Here is a 14,695-nt window from a genome sequence, read left to right as displayed (position 1 = left end):
GAAGTATGTTATGCATTCCTTACTTTTTATATGACTATGATGTTATTTTGTCATTTATTTTATATTTTTGAAATACTAAAACCGTGATTGTCAATCTTAATCTCCTTACATGCTGCTTTAAATTAAACAGATTTGCAGGTTCATGTCTTGTTCGATATTTGTTTAAAATTCTCTAAATTCTCTCTAAATTTTGCCAGGTGTCTTTATTAAACACTGTTTTGGGAAAATAATAGAGCAATTATTTAACTCGAGCAAAAACAACTTTTCTTTTAATACTGTAAACCTCCTAACCTGTTATTTTTGACTAGTCCAGATCTGATTTGCACTACATTACATTTGGGTTTAAAGTATTTAATAAAATTATGAAACCTGTACACTTATGTTGCATTTATTGTTTCTTTGTTTCAGAAAAAAACAAGGGGAGGATTATAATAATTCTAGTCATGACAGAAATATAGGGGTGTTTTCTGGTTATACGATACATTTTTACATGGTTCAACGTTATGCTGATAAACAAACATTTTAGTTATCAAAGCTTATGATGACACACAGTTTTTATAATGCAGAAAAACTTTTTCAGAATTTTCAAACAACTTATGAGATTATATGCAGGAGAAACTAATTAAACTTCTGTTGTCCTGAAATTCTTTGACAGCAACTGCAGTTTTCCTCCATGTGGGGCCACTTGGTGGAAAGTAACACAGGTTACTATATGTTTTCCTTTAGAGGAAACAAATGGTAGCACAGCAAAGCATTTCAAGCACTTTTCTGCTCATCTTTTTAGCACTCAGTATTTAAAGTGCTTACAGCTGGTCTCTTTAAAAGTCTTACCACAGAACTACACTTAAGTGAATTTCGCTGACCAGTTTGCAACAAAAGATTGAAAAAAAGATTTTTGTAAAGTGTAAATGATGACTAGCCCTGGTCCTGCTGCACATGCAGTACATGTAAAGCAGATTTATGTGCGAGGTAAAACATCTGCATGCTTCTCATAACTGCAGTCCAGAAGAATTAATTGGACGCATTATGTAGCACTGTTAGCAGGTAACATGCAGAAATGGATGTCCTTTAAGCTTTTAAACTTGACTGATGTCTAATTCAACTCTCATACGTGACGGTGAACTGAAGTTTGAACAAAGAAGAATTTGGATAACCAAGCATTATCTCATGCAAGCCAGACCTCCTCCTTTCTCTGCAACACAGTGGTGAAACGTTAAACGCCTGTTCTGCCTCAGTACGGATAGATAGTCCAGATCTATTATGGTTTAAAACTTCATACACAATTATGGTTGATGTGATGACTTGGATCTTGTTTCCCTACATTCAAATTCGTTTGACAGGTAATTGTAGCAGACATGCTGTATAATTTTAATCCCCCTGACGATGTCAGCCAAAAGTTGTTTATTAATAACCCGAGCTGGACCAACAGGGAGCAAGTGACGAATCCACCCTGGTGGTCTTGTTACTAATCCATCCCTTAGAGAGATCCAGTAATAGTCATTACAGGTCAGATGTTGGGGGTACTGTTACTGGGCAGGCATAGTAACCATAAGAGCTTCAGTTTCTATTGTGTTTGATGTAGCTCACAACCTCTCATTTAGCTTTAAATTTCATCTGAAATAAGTTTATTTTTCAAATGATCCTTAGATTTCAGTTTAAGATTCATGAATTACAATTGCATCTTCATAAGTTAATAGGGGAGAAAATTTTGTAATTCCTGAAGGAGTCGTATGCTTAATTAGTGATGGGAGTGAGGCGACAGATGATATGTTGACTGTTCAGTTATAACCGCTCCACCTTCTGGTGTTCAGAAGGAAAACAAAGCAAACTACTGGAGACAAGCTAATAACAGGTTTTTATTTCAAGTTGGTTTTGTTTTTTCTAACTTTATTCATCTTGTAGAGACTGTGTTGCCTTCAGAAGGCCCCCAAGTTGAATACCCAAACTCCTTTTGCAACTCCTATGAAAAAGATGACCTTCACTCAGGATTTTGCTGATGCACCTTTGGCAGCTGTCACAGCCTGACATCTTCTTGAAAATATCTCTAGAAACTTGGTACAGCAGTTTGAGGGAAATTTCTAAGGATCATCTCTGCGTCCTCTCGGTCAATTAGGTTGCATGGGCAGCATCAGTGGGTAGTAATCCACCCATCCACTGTCTGTCAGCTTATCAGTGCAGCCTCATGTGGCCCAGTGTGTATCCCCAGAGATCATCAGGTGAGAGGTGGGGTAATCCCTGGACAGTAACCCAGTCCATTACAGTCCATTACAGACCATTACAGACCATTTTTAAGTACTTTTCATAAAGTTGTCAGTGTCAAACAAACTTTTCACATTTCTGTCACTGTTTAGAGATTTGAGGTATAAAAATGTAACATGAAGACAGAAAAATATGTAATAAGTGAAACAATGTGAATACTTTCTAATCTTTGCATAAGTCCAGTAGGACCATTAGGAAAACCTACAGCACCACGAAGATCACTGAACACAGCAGACAGACCAGAGAGAAAGCATTGACAAAGTACAGAGTTGGGTTCTAAAATATTATCTAAACTTTGAACATGTCACAGAGCTGAGAGGGCTGAATATGGAAAGATGATGGACCTGCCAAGATCTGGCCATCCAGCTAAGTGGAAACTACCTCCTGCCATGATTATTGGGTGTTTATTCAGAAGAAAATAAGACTGCACCACTTTTCTTGGACTTCACAGTAATAGTCTACTTTGTTCTGTCATTATATAAAATTACAATAAAATTGAATTTTGGTTGTAATGTGGGAAAATGTTTCATATGTGGATTCTTTTCAGAGGTCATGTAAATGATAGATGAATTGGATTTTGAACATGAATGTTCTAACCTAATTTTTTTTTGTTTTTTAGCCATACATAGTTTACACCCAAACTTAATGAACTGCTCCTGACTGACCCCATCAGACAGACAACTGTGGACTCCCAACTGTTGTCTCTTGTTATAGCCCAATGAGTAGGTGGAGGGGCTTTGTAATGGGAGGGTCTCGGTGTCTGTCATATAAATGAGCTGCTGTTATCTTAGTGTTTGGTTTGTCCTCTAGTTTGCCAGACCACCAGGTCCACACCCTGCAGAAATCTGACTTTATCTTAGTTCTGTCTGTAAACATCCCCCAACAGCAAACATGGAAGCCATCAAAAAAAAGATGCTTATGCTGAAGTTGGACAAGGAGAATGCATTGGACCGGGCTGAGCAAGCTGAGGCAGACAAGAAAGGAGCCGAGGAGAGGAGCAAACAGGTCTGTCATGGAACACACACACACACGCATGCAAACACACACACAGGCACAGTCTTTCTATCTTCACAGGGACTTTGTATTGACTTCCATTAATTTTTCCTTCATTCCTACAGCCTAACCCTGACACCTACCCTAAACTTAACTAGTACCAGTTCACACCTTAGTCCTAAACCTAACTTCTATACCAAAAACAGCATCGCTTCTTATGGGGCCAGAGCTTTGGGCCAGTCGGTCACCACAACAGAATACTTGTTGGAAAAATGATCCACACACACACGCACATACACAGCAAAATGGGTACTCTTTATGGGGCTGGGTGAGTTTCCCTGAACAGTTTTACATAAAAATGTCTATATGAGTATTGATTGTTTTGATTGTCTAATTTACAAGTTGAACTTGAAGTCATACTGTATTTGGATCTATTTTTTAAATTTTCTCAACAGACCTGAAAGTTTCACCTGGACTTGGTCTGCTTGCAGTTTCAGAAGATGGCCAATCTGTCTTTAGAAATGTAGATTTATGCTTTTGATCTACTGTCTGTTTTTATCTTCGTACTGGGAAAAACAAATCTTATTTTATTTAATAGTAAACCTAAACACGACTCACAGACAACAAAATGGCTCCAACAGAGGCTAAAACTTGTGGTTAAGAGGAAACACTTGGGCTAGAACGTGTTTAGTGACAATTTCAGGATGTAGTGCTAGAAAATAAGAAAAAAATTTTTACTTTAAAAAAATGTAATGCAGATTAATTGTAAATATATATTATACATATGTATTATATTTAGAACACTTTCTTATGTGGCCATTGTGTGGAATCAGGTTTGTTCCCTTACAAGGGCCAGAGGAATTTCTAAACAGAAATCAATAAATGTTCTTTTAGTTTAAAAAGTTGAAGTCAGTATAATTTTATACATGGTTGCAGTGCTTCTGATCCTTTGTGGTCTTTTACACCATCAGCATGAAGACGAACTTCTGCAGATGCAAAAGAAGCTGAAGGGGACGGAAGATGAGCTTGATAAATATTCAGAAGCCCTGAAGGATGCCCAGGAGAAGCTGGAGGTTGCTGATAAAAAGGCTGCTGATGTGAGTGACACACCTCTGAAAGAGAAGCCATGCTACACACACTCAGACATGTTCAGAGGGCATTTTCTCTTCTTTGACCAGAAAGAATTGAATATGGACCTGGTTTCAGTTAGCTCAAGAAAAACTATTTTTGCTTGTTCATTAAGTTTAATAAGTTTAATTAAGATCAAATATGCCATTTACAATAGTGTAGACAAATCCAAAACACATGACAGCACATGAAAATACACAAAGTACGACAAGGCATTATGTCACAAGATATCTTCATTAATTTCAGTCATTAATGACTCTGAAATTGGAGTCATTAAGTTTTAGTGACTTCAGTAGCATAATGCTTATTTACACTGTGTTCTGTAGCAGCAGTTGCATTTACCCTGAGCTCCAGTTTAGAGTTCTGCCTGGAGAAAGAACAGCTGTAAGCTGACATACACACGGCATATACAGTAACACATTACTGTACTTCATGCCATAAAACTGACGGTAACAACTGTTTTTGCTTTAGAAGGAATATGTATTTTATTATTCTAATAAAGCAACTTTAACTGTGTTTAATGTTGGATGTGTGGTGTAGAGTGGAGAACTAAACTGGTTCTACTGCTTCAGTGAGATGTAGGCTGACGCTCTGAGTCATGAAGAGGCAGATAGTCCTGGGGATTCAGAATATCATCAGTTGCCTAATCTTATTTTCATTTAGTTTTGATTTCAACATGCATTTGAGGACCTCGCTGTGTGCAACCTTCAATGTGTTCAGTGCAAACTGAGCTCATCTGATTTCTTTTCTCTCTGTCACATTCCATTCTCATGGTGCCCTGAATGGAACGCTCACAGCTGTTGGGAGGATTCAGACTCCTATTTTGACTCTGATGTCACCTGCTCAGCCTTGACAATGGCTCATGTCCATTTTTGGGGCTCTACCCCTGGCTCCCAGGTCACTGTTCAGGAACTACTACCCTCTTTTTTAAGGCAAATATTATCATACTCATTTTGTGTTGCTCTGTTGGTTCAAAGAGAAAAATAATTATTATCGCAGATAATTTTTCTGCATTGCTTTAAGTATGTTTAGCAGTTGTCTGACGCTGTGTGCTCTCAATAAAGTCCTATTCAGCCACAGACAGATCAATGGATCATTCTTGTTTCTTCACTCTGTTATCTATGTTTAATCAAAACCAGAAAAGAAATCAAAAACGTTTTTACTTCAGGACTCTGTTCTTCTGTGACTGAATAAATCCTGACTCACTACTGAACAATTTGTCAGTGTCTCTATATAGATGAAACAGCTGTCACCCAGGCAAATACCTGCAGAGCACATACAGTTCACACTGTTTAGCTAACAAGCTAACAGTTCTTCTACAGGAAATGTAGAAGCAAGCAATTTTTATTTCAATAATTGTCTCAATTAATTTGTCCAAATATTTTGCCATTTACTTCGGATATTTTTTGGTTTAATTCTTTTTTTCTTTTTTTTGTATGACTACAGCCACAACAGAAGCTACATCTCCACTTGTCACAGAGGGATCCAGATTTTAAATCTATGTTTCGAAACTAAAAACTTGTCAGAAAGAAAAACTGTTGGTGCATCAGTCTTTTGCAGCTGATATTGGTCATGTTCCATGTTTGAATGGATCCACACCATGTTTGTCTGGACGCAGGCCGAGGCAGAGGTGGCTTCCCTGAACAGACGCATCCAGCTTGTGGAGGAGGAGTTGGACAGAGCGCAGGAGAGACTGGCAACAGCCCTGCAGAAACTGGAAGAAGCTGAAAAAGCCGCCGATGAGAGCGAGAGGTGACTTCTAACTGGGCTTGCAACAAACTTTTTTTTTATCCCTTTGGATTATGTATTAGCAAAAAATACAAGAGTTGTATTTTAATTCCAGTGGCAGGCATAGTTCCCATAGTTCAATTCACAACAAATGTCATCTCAAGTCACTTACCAAAAAAAAATCATTTCAAATCAGTCACAAACGTTCCAGCTGGAAACTTAATTAGTTAATTATAACTTTAATTATACAGAGCAGTATAAAAGTTTCTCAGGAAATTCAGTAGATTGCATCATTCGCTCCTCCTGGACAAACATGTAGCAACACTGTTGTAACACTTTATTTGAAGGGGTGTGCATAAGACTGACATGACACTGTCATAAACATAACATAACATCTGTCATGAACACAAAGAAGTCTTTATGAATGTTTATAACAATTGTCAAGAAGTGTCATTCGGTAAATAATGACACATTTAATGCAAAGTTCCATTAAAAGTCCATTAAAAATGCCAACTTTGCATTAAATTATCATAATTTACAAAATTAGGCAAAGTTGGCACTTACTTAAACAGTATACAGTTTAAGTATACACAAGCAAGCGATTTTAAGAATCGCTTGCTTGTGTTGTGTTGTGTTGTTGACTTTACAGAAATCCCTCATTCTGGGCTCATAAACCCATCAAGACGTTCAACGTCTTCATTTCAAACTCTTCAGTCATAAATAAATCTATCGGGTTTGATAGAAAAAAAACAAGCAACATATATGGAGGCCACACCTTTCGACTGCAAAAACATAGCAGATCTGCTGCTGATGATCTGGTGGGTGGTCCAGTGAAGACCACATCTCTCTAAATTCAAACTCCTGGCTGTAAAACTTGAGTCTCTTTCATTTTAAGCAGGTGCTTGGTTGAGTCAGCCTGTGCATTCACATTAAGGAGGGGCCAAATGGAGTTGTGTTTTCATAATATTTTGTGGTAATTATTGCAATAATAGCAAATATATTTATGAAACGACAATGGTGCTTACAGCCAGAGCCTCACAAACTCTACTCTAGAGATAACACTCACTCTTTAGAAAACTGTTTTCTTCTGTATGTCATTTACAATAGATAATGCAATTGTCCATCTAAGTTGTATACAGAAGTTGTAATAAATATACAAATATTTGAATACTTATTGAAAACCAACAGCAAACAAAAATAATTCACAACGCAAAACTGGACAGTAGTTATTTGAGGTTTGAAAACATTAGCAATTAATTTATTATCACACTATTTTTTCCCCGCTAATGATAAAAGTTGTAACTTTCCATCCCTAACTCAAAAACAAACACATACCATGGGTTCATTCAGAAAATCTTTAGGTGGAACCACAAGATTATTTAAAGCAGCATTTACTAATCGTTGGACTATGAAGTCATTGACTCTGTGTCAATAGGATCAGAGTCCAGAGGTTATGTTATTTTGTCTCTCATTGAATTCCTAATTTTTGCCTTAAAATTTTTTCTTTGTCAGTTGCTTCATTTTTGGGGTTGAAATTCACTAAGTTTGAAGTGATATGTACAGAAATCACTTCAAACCACCACAAATCATACAGGAAAAATATATGGAAAGGTGCAAAAGAACTGTTTATCAGCCTGAACTCTCGCTCATAGGCTAGTACCGTGAAGAACCAACAACTGTTCTTAAGGGAGATTTAAAAAATAAACTTTGACAATTGTTTGTAATGAAGAAGGAATGATTGATTGTTTCTCTCAGAGGTATGAAGGTGATTGAGAACAGGGCTCTTAAGGACGAGGAGAAGATGGAACTCCAGGAGATCCAGCTGAAGGAAGCGAAACACATTGCTGAAGAAGCTGATCGTAAATACGAAGAGGTGATTCTACGACTGCATTGTGACTCAGGGATGTTTTTCTGAACTCCATAAATTTCCTTTCAATTAGTGCTTTATTATAATCGACAAGTGACAGAAAGACATGTTGGTGTTTTAATATTAAAAAATCCTCACATGTATAATGAGACCTAGAGTATGAATTAAGCATTACCTGTGTCTGGTCAATGTAACTGACCATACTGACTAGCTGTTGGATGTTCTGATAACAGTGTGTAAACACTGTCTATAATTCTGTTTGGCCTAAACAAAGGGCAAAGCTGCTTGGACATTTAAGTAATTAAATTCCCATCCTATGCTTAGTCACTCCTTTTGTGTTTTTGACTTGGTGCTTAACTGAGTGACTGTATTGTTTTTGAAAGTTTCCTGTAAAACAAGCTAACTCTGTACATGCGTTTTTCTAGGTGGCTCGTAAGCTGGTGATCGTAGAAGGAGAGTTGGAACGGACTGAGGAGAGAGCAGAACTGGCTGAGGCGTGAGTGTCTCACTATAATACGTAGAAAATATAACTACTAATGCAGCAGTTCAGGCAGGGCCCAGGTGACACACATATTTGGTTAACAAGTAATTCATTTATTTAGAAACGTTCAGGATACTTCAGATCAGAGATCAGCCAGCGGTGACTGATGTAGTCTTGACCTTTTGTTTATGACATTCAGAATCGTATGCAGTGAAAATGTATCAGGTGATGGAGGGAGCAGCTAATGGTTTTGGTTGCATTGCTGCCTTATCAAAATCAGTCACATAACCAAATCTCCTAAGATAAAGGAGGCAAAAGGTTTAGGAAACCCAGACATTCCTCCTACCGGCAATGTTGTTCACCATATTCCAGGATATCCCAAAGCATTCCCAGGCCAGAGGAGGCTTATTGTCCCTCCATTTAGTTCAGAGTCAATCTTTCCAGTGGGACATGTCCTCCAAAGGGAGGTGTGCAGGAGGCATTAAAATCAGATACCTCATAAGATCGGCTAACTTCTTTTAATGCAGAGAAATGGCACAACCGGATCACCTGCAATAAACCTATACACCCATCCTCACAGGTGGTGGACATTTGTGGAGGAGGTTTTTTATTGCTTCTTTGGTTTTAGCTATAGCAGGCTCTATCTATAATGGTGCAAATGTTCATCTTTACCACATGGGAATTAAGATATTTTGTGGTCTTGCTGCACCTCCTCCAGTGGAGCCAGCTTCATTCCCACAATTGACTCTTGTCTTTCTTATGAGTTTGTTGAGTCTGTTTGAGTCTCATCACATGCAATGTGATGTGCATTAAAATGATTTATATATACAGGTCCTTCTCAAAAAATTAGCATATTGTGATAAAGTTCATTATTTTCCATAATGTAATAACAATTAAACTGTCTTATATTTTAGATTCATTGCACACCAACTGAAATATTTCAGGTCTTTTATTGTTTTAATACTGATGATTTTGGCATACAGGTCATGAAAACCCAAAATCCCAGTCTCAAAAAATTAGCATATTTCATCCGACCAATAAAAGAAAAGTGTTTTAATACCAAAAAAGTCAACCTTCAAATAATTATGTTTAGGTTATGCACTCAATACTTAGTCAGGAATCCTTTTGCAGAAATGACTGCTTCAATGTGGCATGGAGGTAATCAGCCTGTGGCCCTGCTGAGGTGTTATGGAGCCCAGGATGCTTCTATCGAAGCCTTAAGCTCATCCAGAGTTTTGGGTCTTGCGTCTCTCAACTTTCTCTTCACAATATCCCACATATGGGGTTCAGGTCAGGAGAGTTGACAAGCCAATTGAGCACAGTAACACCATGGTCAGTAATACCAGTGGTTTTGACACTGAGCAGGTGCCAGGTTGTGCTGAAAAATTAAATCTTCATCTCCATAAAGCTCTTTAGCAGATGGATGCATGAAGTGCTCCAAAACCTCCTGATAGCTGCTGCATTGACCCTGACCTTGATAAAACACAGTGGACCAACACCAGCAGCTCCTCAGACCATCACTGACTGTGGGTACTTGACACTGGACTTCTGGCATTTTAGCATTTCCTTCTCCCCAGACTCTGGCACCTTGATTTCCGAATGACATGCAAAATTTGCTTTCATCCAAAAAAAGTACTTTGGATCACTGAGCAACAGTCTAGTGCTGCTTCTCTGTAGCCCAGGTCAGGCACTTCTGCCGCTGTTTCTGGTTCAACAGTGTCTTGATCTTTGACCTGGGGAATGCAGCACCTGTAGCCCATTTCCTGCACACGCCTGTGCACGGTGGCTCTGCCCAATGCTTCCCCCAAGGTCTGGAATCGGCCCTTCTCCACAATCTTCCTCAAGGTCCGGTCACCTCTTCTCATTGTGCAGCGTTTTCTGCCACACGTTTTCCTTCCCACTGAGGTGCCTTGATACAGCACTCTGGGAACAGCCTATTCGTTCAGAAATTTCTTTCTGTGTCTTACCCTCTTGCTTGAGGGTGTCAGTGATGGCCTTCTGGACAGCAGTCAGGTCAGCAGTCTTGCCCATGATTGCGGTTTTGAGTAATGAACCAGGCTGGGAGTTTTTAAAAGCCTCAGGAATCTTTTGCAGGTGTTTAGAGTTACTTCATTGATTCAGATGATGAGGTTAACTGCTCGTTCAGAACCTTTTCATGATATGCTAATTTTTTGAGACTGGGATTTTGGGTTTTCATGAGCTGTATGCCAAAATCATCAGTATTAAAACAATAAAAGACCTGAAATATTTCAGTTGGTGTGCAATGAATCTAAAATATATGACAGTTAAATTTATATCATTACATTATGGAAAATAATGAACTTTATCACAATATGCAAATTTTTTGAGAAGGACCTGTATTTATAACAGTAGTATGTGTTTTTCATAGATCTTGTCTTCACCTCATGAATATTTGTTTTCTTTGAACTGCAGTAAAGTTCTGCTAAGCTCTGACATTCTCAGAATAAGATCCTGTTCAGGCTGAAGCATTGCCCTGAGAGACCATTTCCTGACTAACTTGAAAGATACATAACCTCTAGCTTCACTGTCTGTCATAAAACGCAGATACCTGGCACTGACACTGATTTGTTTAGATAGTTTGTTCTCTTTTTACCTTATGTCTGGAAGCCATTTTGTCAGCAAAGCTAAAGCTACAGCTAAGCGCATTTATTGTTCAGAGTCCTTTCTAAGTGTGTTGGCATAAGGACTAAATGTTAACATCTTAAAGTACTTTTTACAATTTTAGTCTGAATGTGACTGATCAAACTGTTCGTTTTTTCCTCCACTAACATTATGTCCTTATTCATCAAAACCAGAAAATGTGCAGAGCTGGAGGAGGAACTGAAGAATGTCACCAACAACCTTAAGTCTCTGGAGGCACAAGCTGAGAAGGTGGGACAGCATCACCAGCTGCAGAAGCATTAGATGTGAACCCAAAGTCAAACATCAAAAGCACACATACGAGTGCGAGTAGTTGGTTGATGTTCTGATTCTTGCTCCCTAGTTCATATGTACTGACATAAACCAAGTTTAGGATATTTGATATGCTTTGATCAACATAATGCATCTCTTCGTCTGTTTTTTGAAATTGATTATATGTTCTACCAATGGACCCATTGAGCAAATTATGCTCACAGTCATTATAACATTATGTTGTACTGTACCTCCAACTATTGCTTACACATGCAAAAATTAACAAGAGGTAATTAAACAGAGGGAATAATAGCATCACAAACAGCATCAACAGGAAATATAATTGTAATTGTTGAAATATTTCCAGCATTAAGATTTTTATTTTACCACACTTTTTTGTGTTGTAAAGTGTGACTTCTGACTCTGGGAACCACTGTTGCAGTAGATTTCTCCCAGTATCCTATCTGGACAAGATCAGAGTTCATGTCTGAAAACTAATCTAGTGCCTATCAGTTCCAGTCTAACACCGGTGGTGGATCTAGAGGGGTGAGGGATAGAAAAGTAGAGCTCAAGGTGACAGTGCTGCTCTCCCTTCACAGTATTCTCAAAAAGAGGACAAGTATGAGGAAGAAATCAAGATCCTAACTGACAAGCTGAAAGAGGTGAGCATGAAGACAGTTTTCATCAACAAATAATTTTACTTTTATTTTAACCCAAAATATGTTTCATAAGTTGTCATTACATGTTCAGATTTTTGTTTCTCTCACAAAGGATTTACCTCAGATATTTTGTGATCAGATGTTTCTTTTATTCTGTTCTCAGGCTGAGACCAGAGCTGAGTTTGCAGAGAGATCTGTAGCCAAGCTGGAGAAGACTATTGATGATCTGGAAGGTAGAGAATTGTCTCTTAAATTAATCTCCGGGTGTACTATTTAAGATGACTTGAAATCTGCAGTGTTTCTCAACAATAGGGTAACCCTAACCCTAATCATTGATGTGAATCCTTTACTTTTTTTCTCTTTAATTAAGTTTTTTATGCAGACTGAAAAGTAGAAGCATAGAAAAAACACCCATCACACAATGCAGGTCTTCAAAACAATATTTATTTTCATCAGATTTATCTAAATTTAACTTTGTTTCATAGTTTTCCTAATCACAATCAGTCATGGAATTACAATAACCAAAAAGACAGTAATGCTGCACATGTTATAAAAACATGTAGATCTTATAAAACCATTCATTTTGCATTTCTGTAGAGAATGTGTAAAACGTGTTTTTGATCTGTGATTGATAGAGCAGGGTAGTCTTTTACATCTTAACCCTGAAACACCAAACATGAGATAAAATGGAAAAATTGCAAACTTTGGAAGGAGACAGACTAAACATCACTGCAGTGGTGACAGCTTAAGATGTTTGCTTAACCTTTCATGTTAGAAACAAACTCATCTAGTGACAATAAAGACAAGAATGGTAAAGGAACTGGATCTATACAGTACAAAGCACTTCACACTGCAGCTGCATTAACGCTGAAACTCGGGGTGACAGAGTTCACATTGCAACCTGAAGTGACCCAATTCCGATTTTTTTTGACGTAATGCGACCTGTATCCAATCTTTTCATGGCAGTGTGAACAGCACAGGTTGGATTCTTTTACAAATGTGACCCATATCCGATACGTATCCAATTCAAATGCGACCTAATGTCCAGGTCGCATTTATCTGAACTGAACGTCACTGATTCTCAACAAATCTCACTATTCTGTGACCTGATATGCGCAAGAGGGAAGAAAAACAACAACCATGACGGAATATAATGAGGATTAAGTTGTTAATATGCTGCCCCGGCTGGACAACAACTTCAAATGTGTAAGCTAAGCTCCACTGTTAGCCTCCATGTTTACTTCCGCAAACACTGAGCACTTCTTCTTTTTATGGCGGTTGTCAGAACACTTAGAACGCTGACGCTCTTGCGCCCTCTAGTGTGCATGCGGGACACTTTCAGGTCGTTTGCCCGTTCACACTGCAGAACGCATACAGGTCGCATTTACTGGCAGTGTGAATGGCCCCGGCAAAAAAATTGGAATTGCCAAAAAATCGGAATTGGGTCACTTCAGGCTGCAGTGTGAATGCACTCAGAGGCACAAGAAAACTAGAACTGAACCTACAAACATCTGATTGCACGACAGCTCATCTCCCACTGATCTACAGGCACCCAGTGTTGAAACAAAACCCAGATCCTGAAGTTGTTTCCTGAGGATTTTGATTTCTTTGGCTACATTGTTTCTATTTCTCTGCTCAGTTTTCATCTTTCCACACATTGTTTGTTATGTGTGCACATACAGATGAGCTTTATGCTCAGAAGCTCAAGTACAAAGCCATCAGTGAGGAGCTGGACCACGCCCTCAATGACATGACCTCCATGTAAGTTCTGACCTGTGTGAGGTCATCAGGCCCAGCAGTCTTGTGTTATTGCAACTTTTGATTTAAATAGAAGGCAAAATTGCAAACAGTCTTATTTTGCTTGCATGTACCTGAGGATGATAGCCTAAATTGACTACTTTCACAATATTCTGTTAGTTTACATTTAGAAAAATATTATTGAAACCATGTGTTTTAAATTTAAGTAGTTAGAACATCAACAAAAAATAACATTTCTTCTTAATAAAGATAAAACCAGAACTGCTGGACAAGACTACACCAAGAACACCACAAAATCTGGACTAAAGCTATTCTTTATTCTGTTCAGATGAGCTACATTAAGTTTTCATGGTTGAACACTTTTTGTATTTCAGCTAAGTGAATCTTAACCTGGGCAAGCTCCGGATCTTCTTCCTCCTCCCTCTTCATCCTCATCACCTGGTGGCTCCTGTGGTGCCGCTGCCATTGGTCTCTGTTTCAATGAAAATGATGTACTCTGTTTTTACCAGTATCTCTGGCATGAACAAAGAAAACAGGCTCTGAGTCAGCGTATTTGTGTTTTAACTACTCAAGCTGTACTTTGTACACAGTAAAAACTGCTGGGTTAAAAATAACCCAATTCATAACCCAGCGTTGGGTCATACAGTTAGAGCCAGAAATATTTGGACAGTGACACAAGTTTTGTTATTTTAGCTGTTTACAAAAACATGTTCAGAAATACAATTATATATATAATATGGGCTGAAAGTGCACGCTCCCAGCTGCAGTATGAGAGTTTCCACATCCAAATCGGAGAAAGGGTTTAGGAATTATAGCTCTGTAATGCATAGCCTCCTCTTTTTCAAGGGACCAAAAGTAATTGAACAATGGACTCTAAGGGCTGCAATTAACTCAGAAGGCGTCTCCCTC

At 38.3% G+C, this 14,695-nt stretch overlaps 1 protein-coding gene across 1 annotated transcript; it reads left to right on the top strand.

Annotated features, from left to right (window-relative positions):
* The first annotated feature begins 3,044 nt into the window (after positions 1–3,044).
* On the top strand, positions 3,045–14,334 carry tpm3 (tropomyosin 3). The gene is made up of 10 exons (XM_017307628.1): positions 3,045–3,264; positions 4,224–4,349; positions 5,999–6,132; positions 7,864–7,981; positions 8,401–8,471; positions 11,273–11,348; positions 11,969–12,031; positions 12,192–12,261; positions 13,711–13,789; positions 14,161–14,334. The coding sequence occupies exons 1-10, from the start codon at positions 3,151–3,153 to the stop codon at positions 14,162–14,164; spliced, it is 855 nt and encodes a 284-aa protein (XP_017163117.1). The 5' UTR covers positions 3,045–3,150; the 3' UTR covers positions 14,165–14,334.
* Positions 14,335–14,695: the final 361 nt, after the last annotated feature.

This window comes from Poecilia reticulata, linkage group LG11 (genome assembly GCF_000633615.1).
Source record: "Poecilia reticulata strain Guanapo linkage group LG11, Guppy_female_1.0+MT, whole genome shotgun sequence".
Classification (NCBI taxonomy): domain Eukaryota; kingdom Metazoa; phylum Chordata; class Actinopteri; order Cyprinodontiformes; family Poeciliidae; genus Poecilia; species Poecilia reticulata.
Note: the sequence above shows the minus strand (reverse complement) of the source record. Positions and strands in the feature narration are given on the sequence as shown.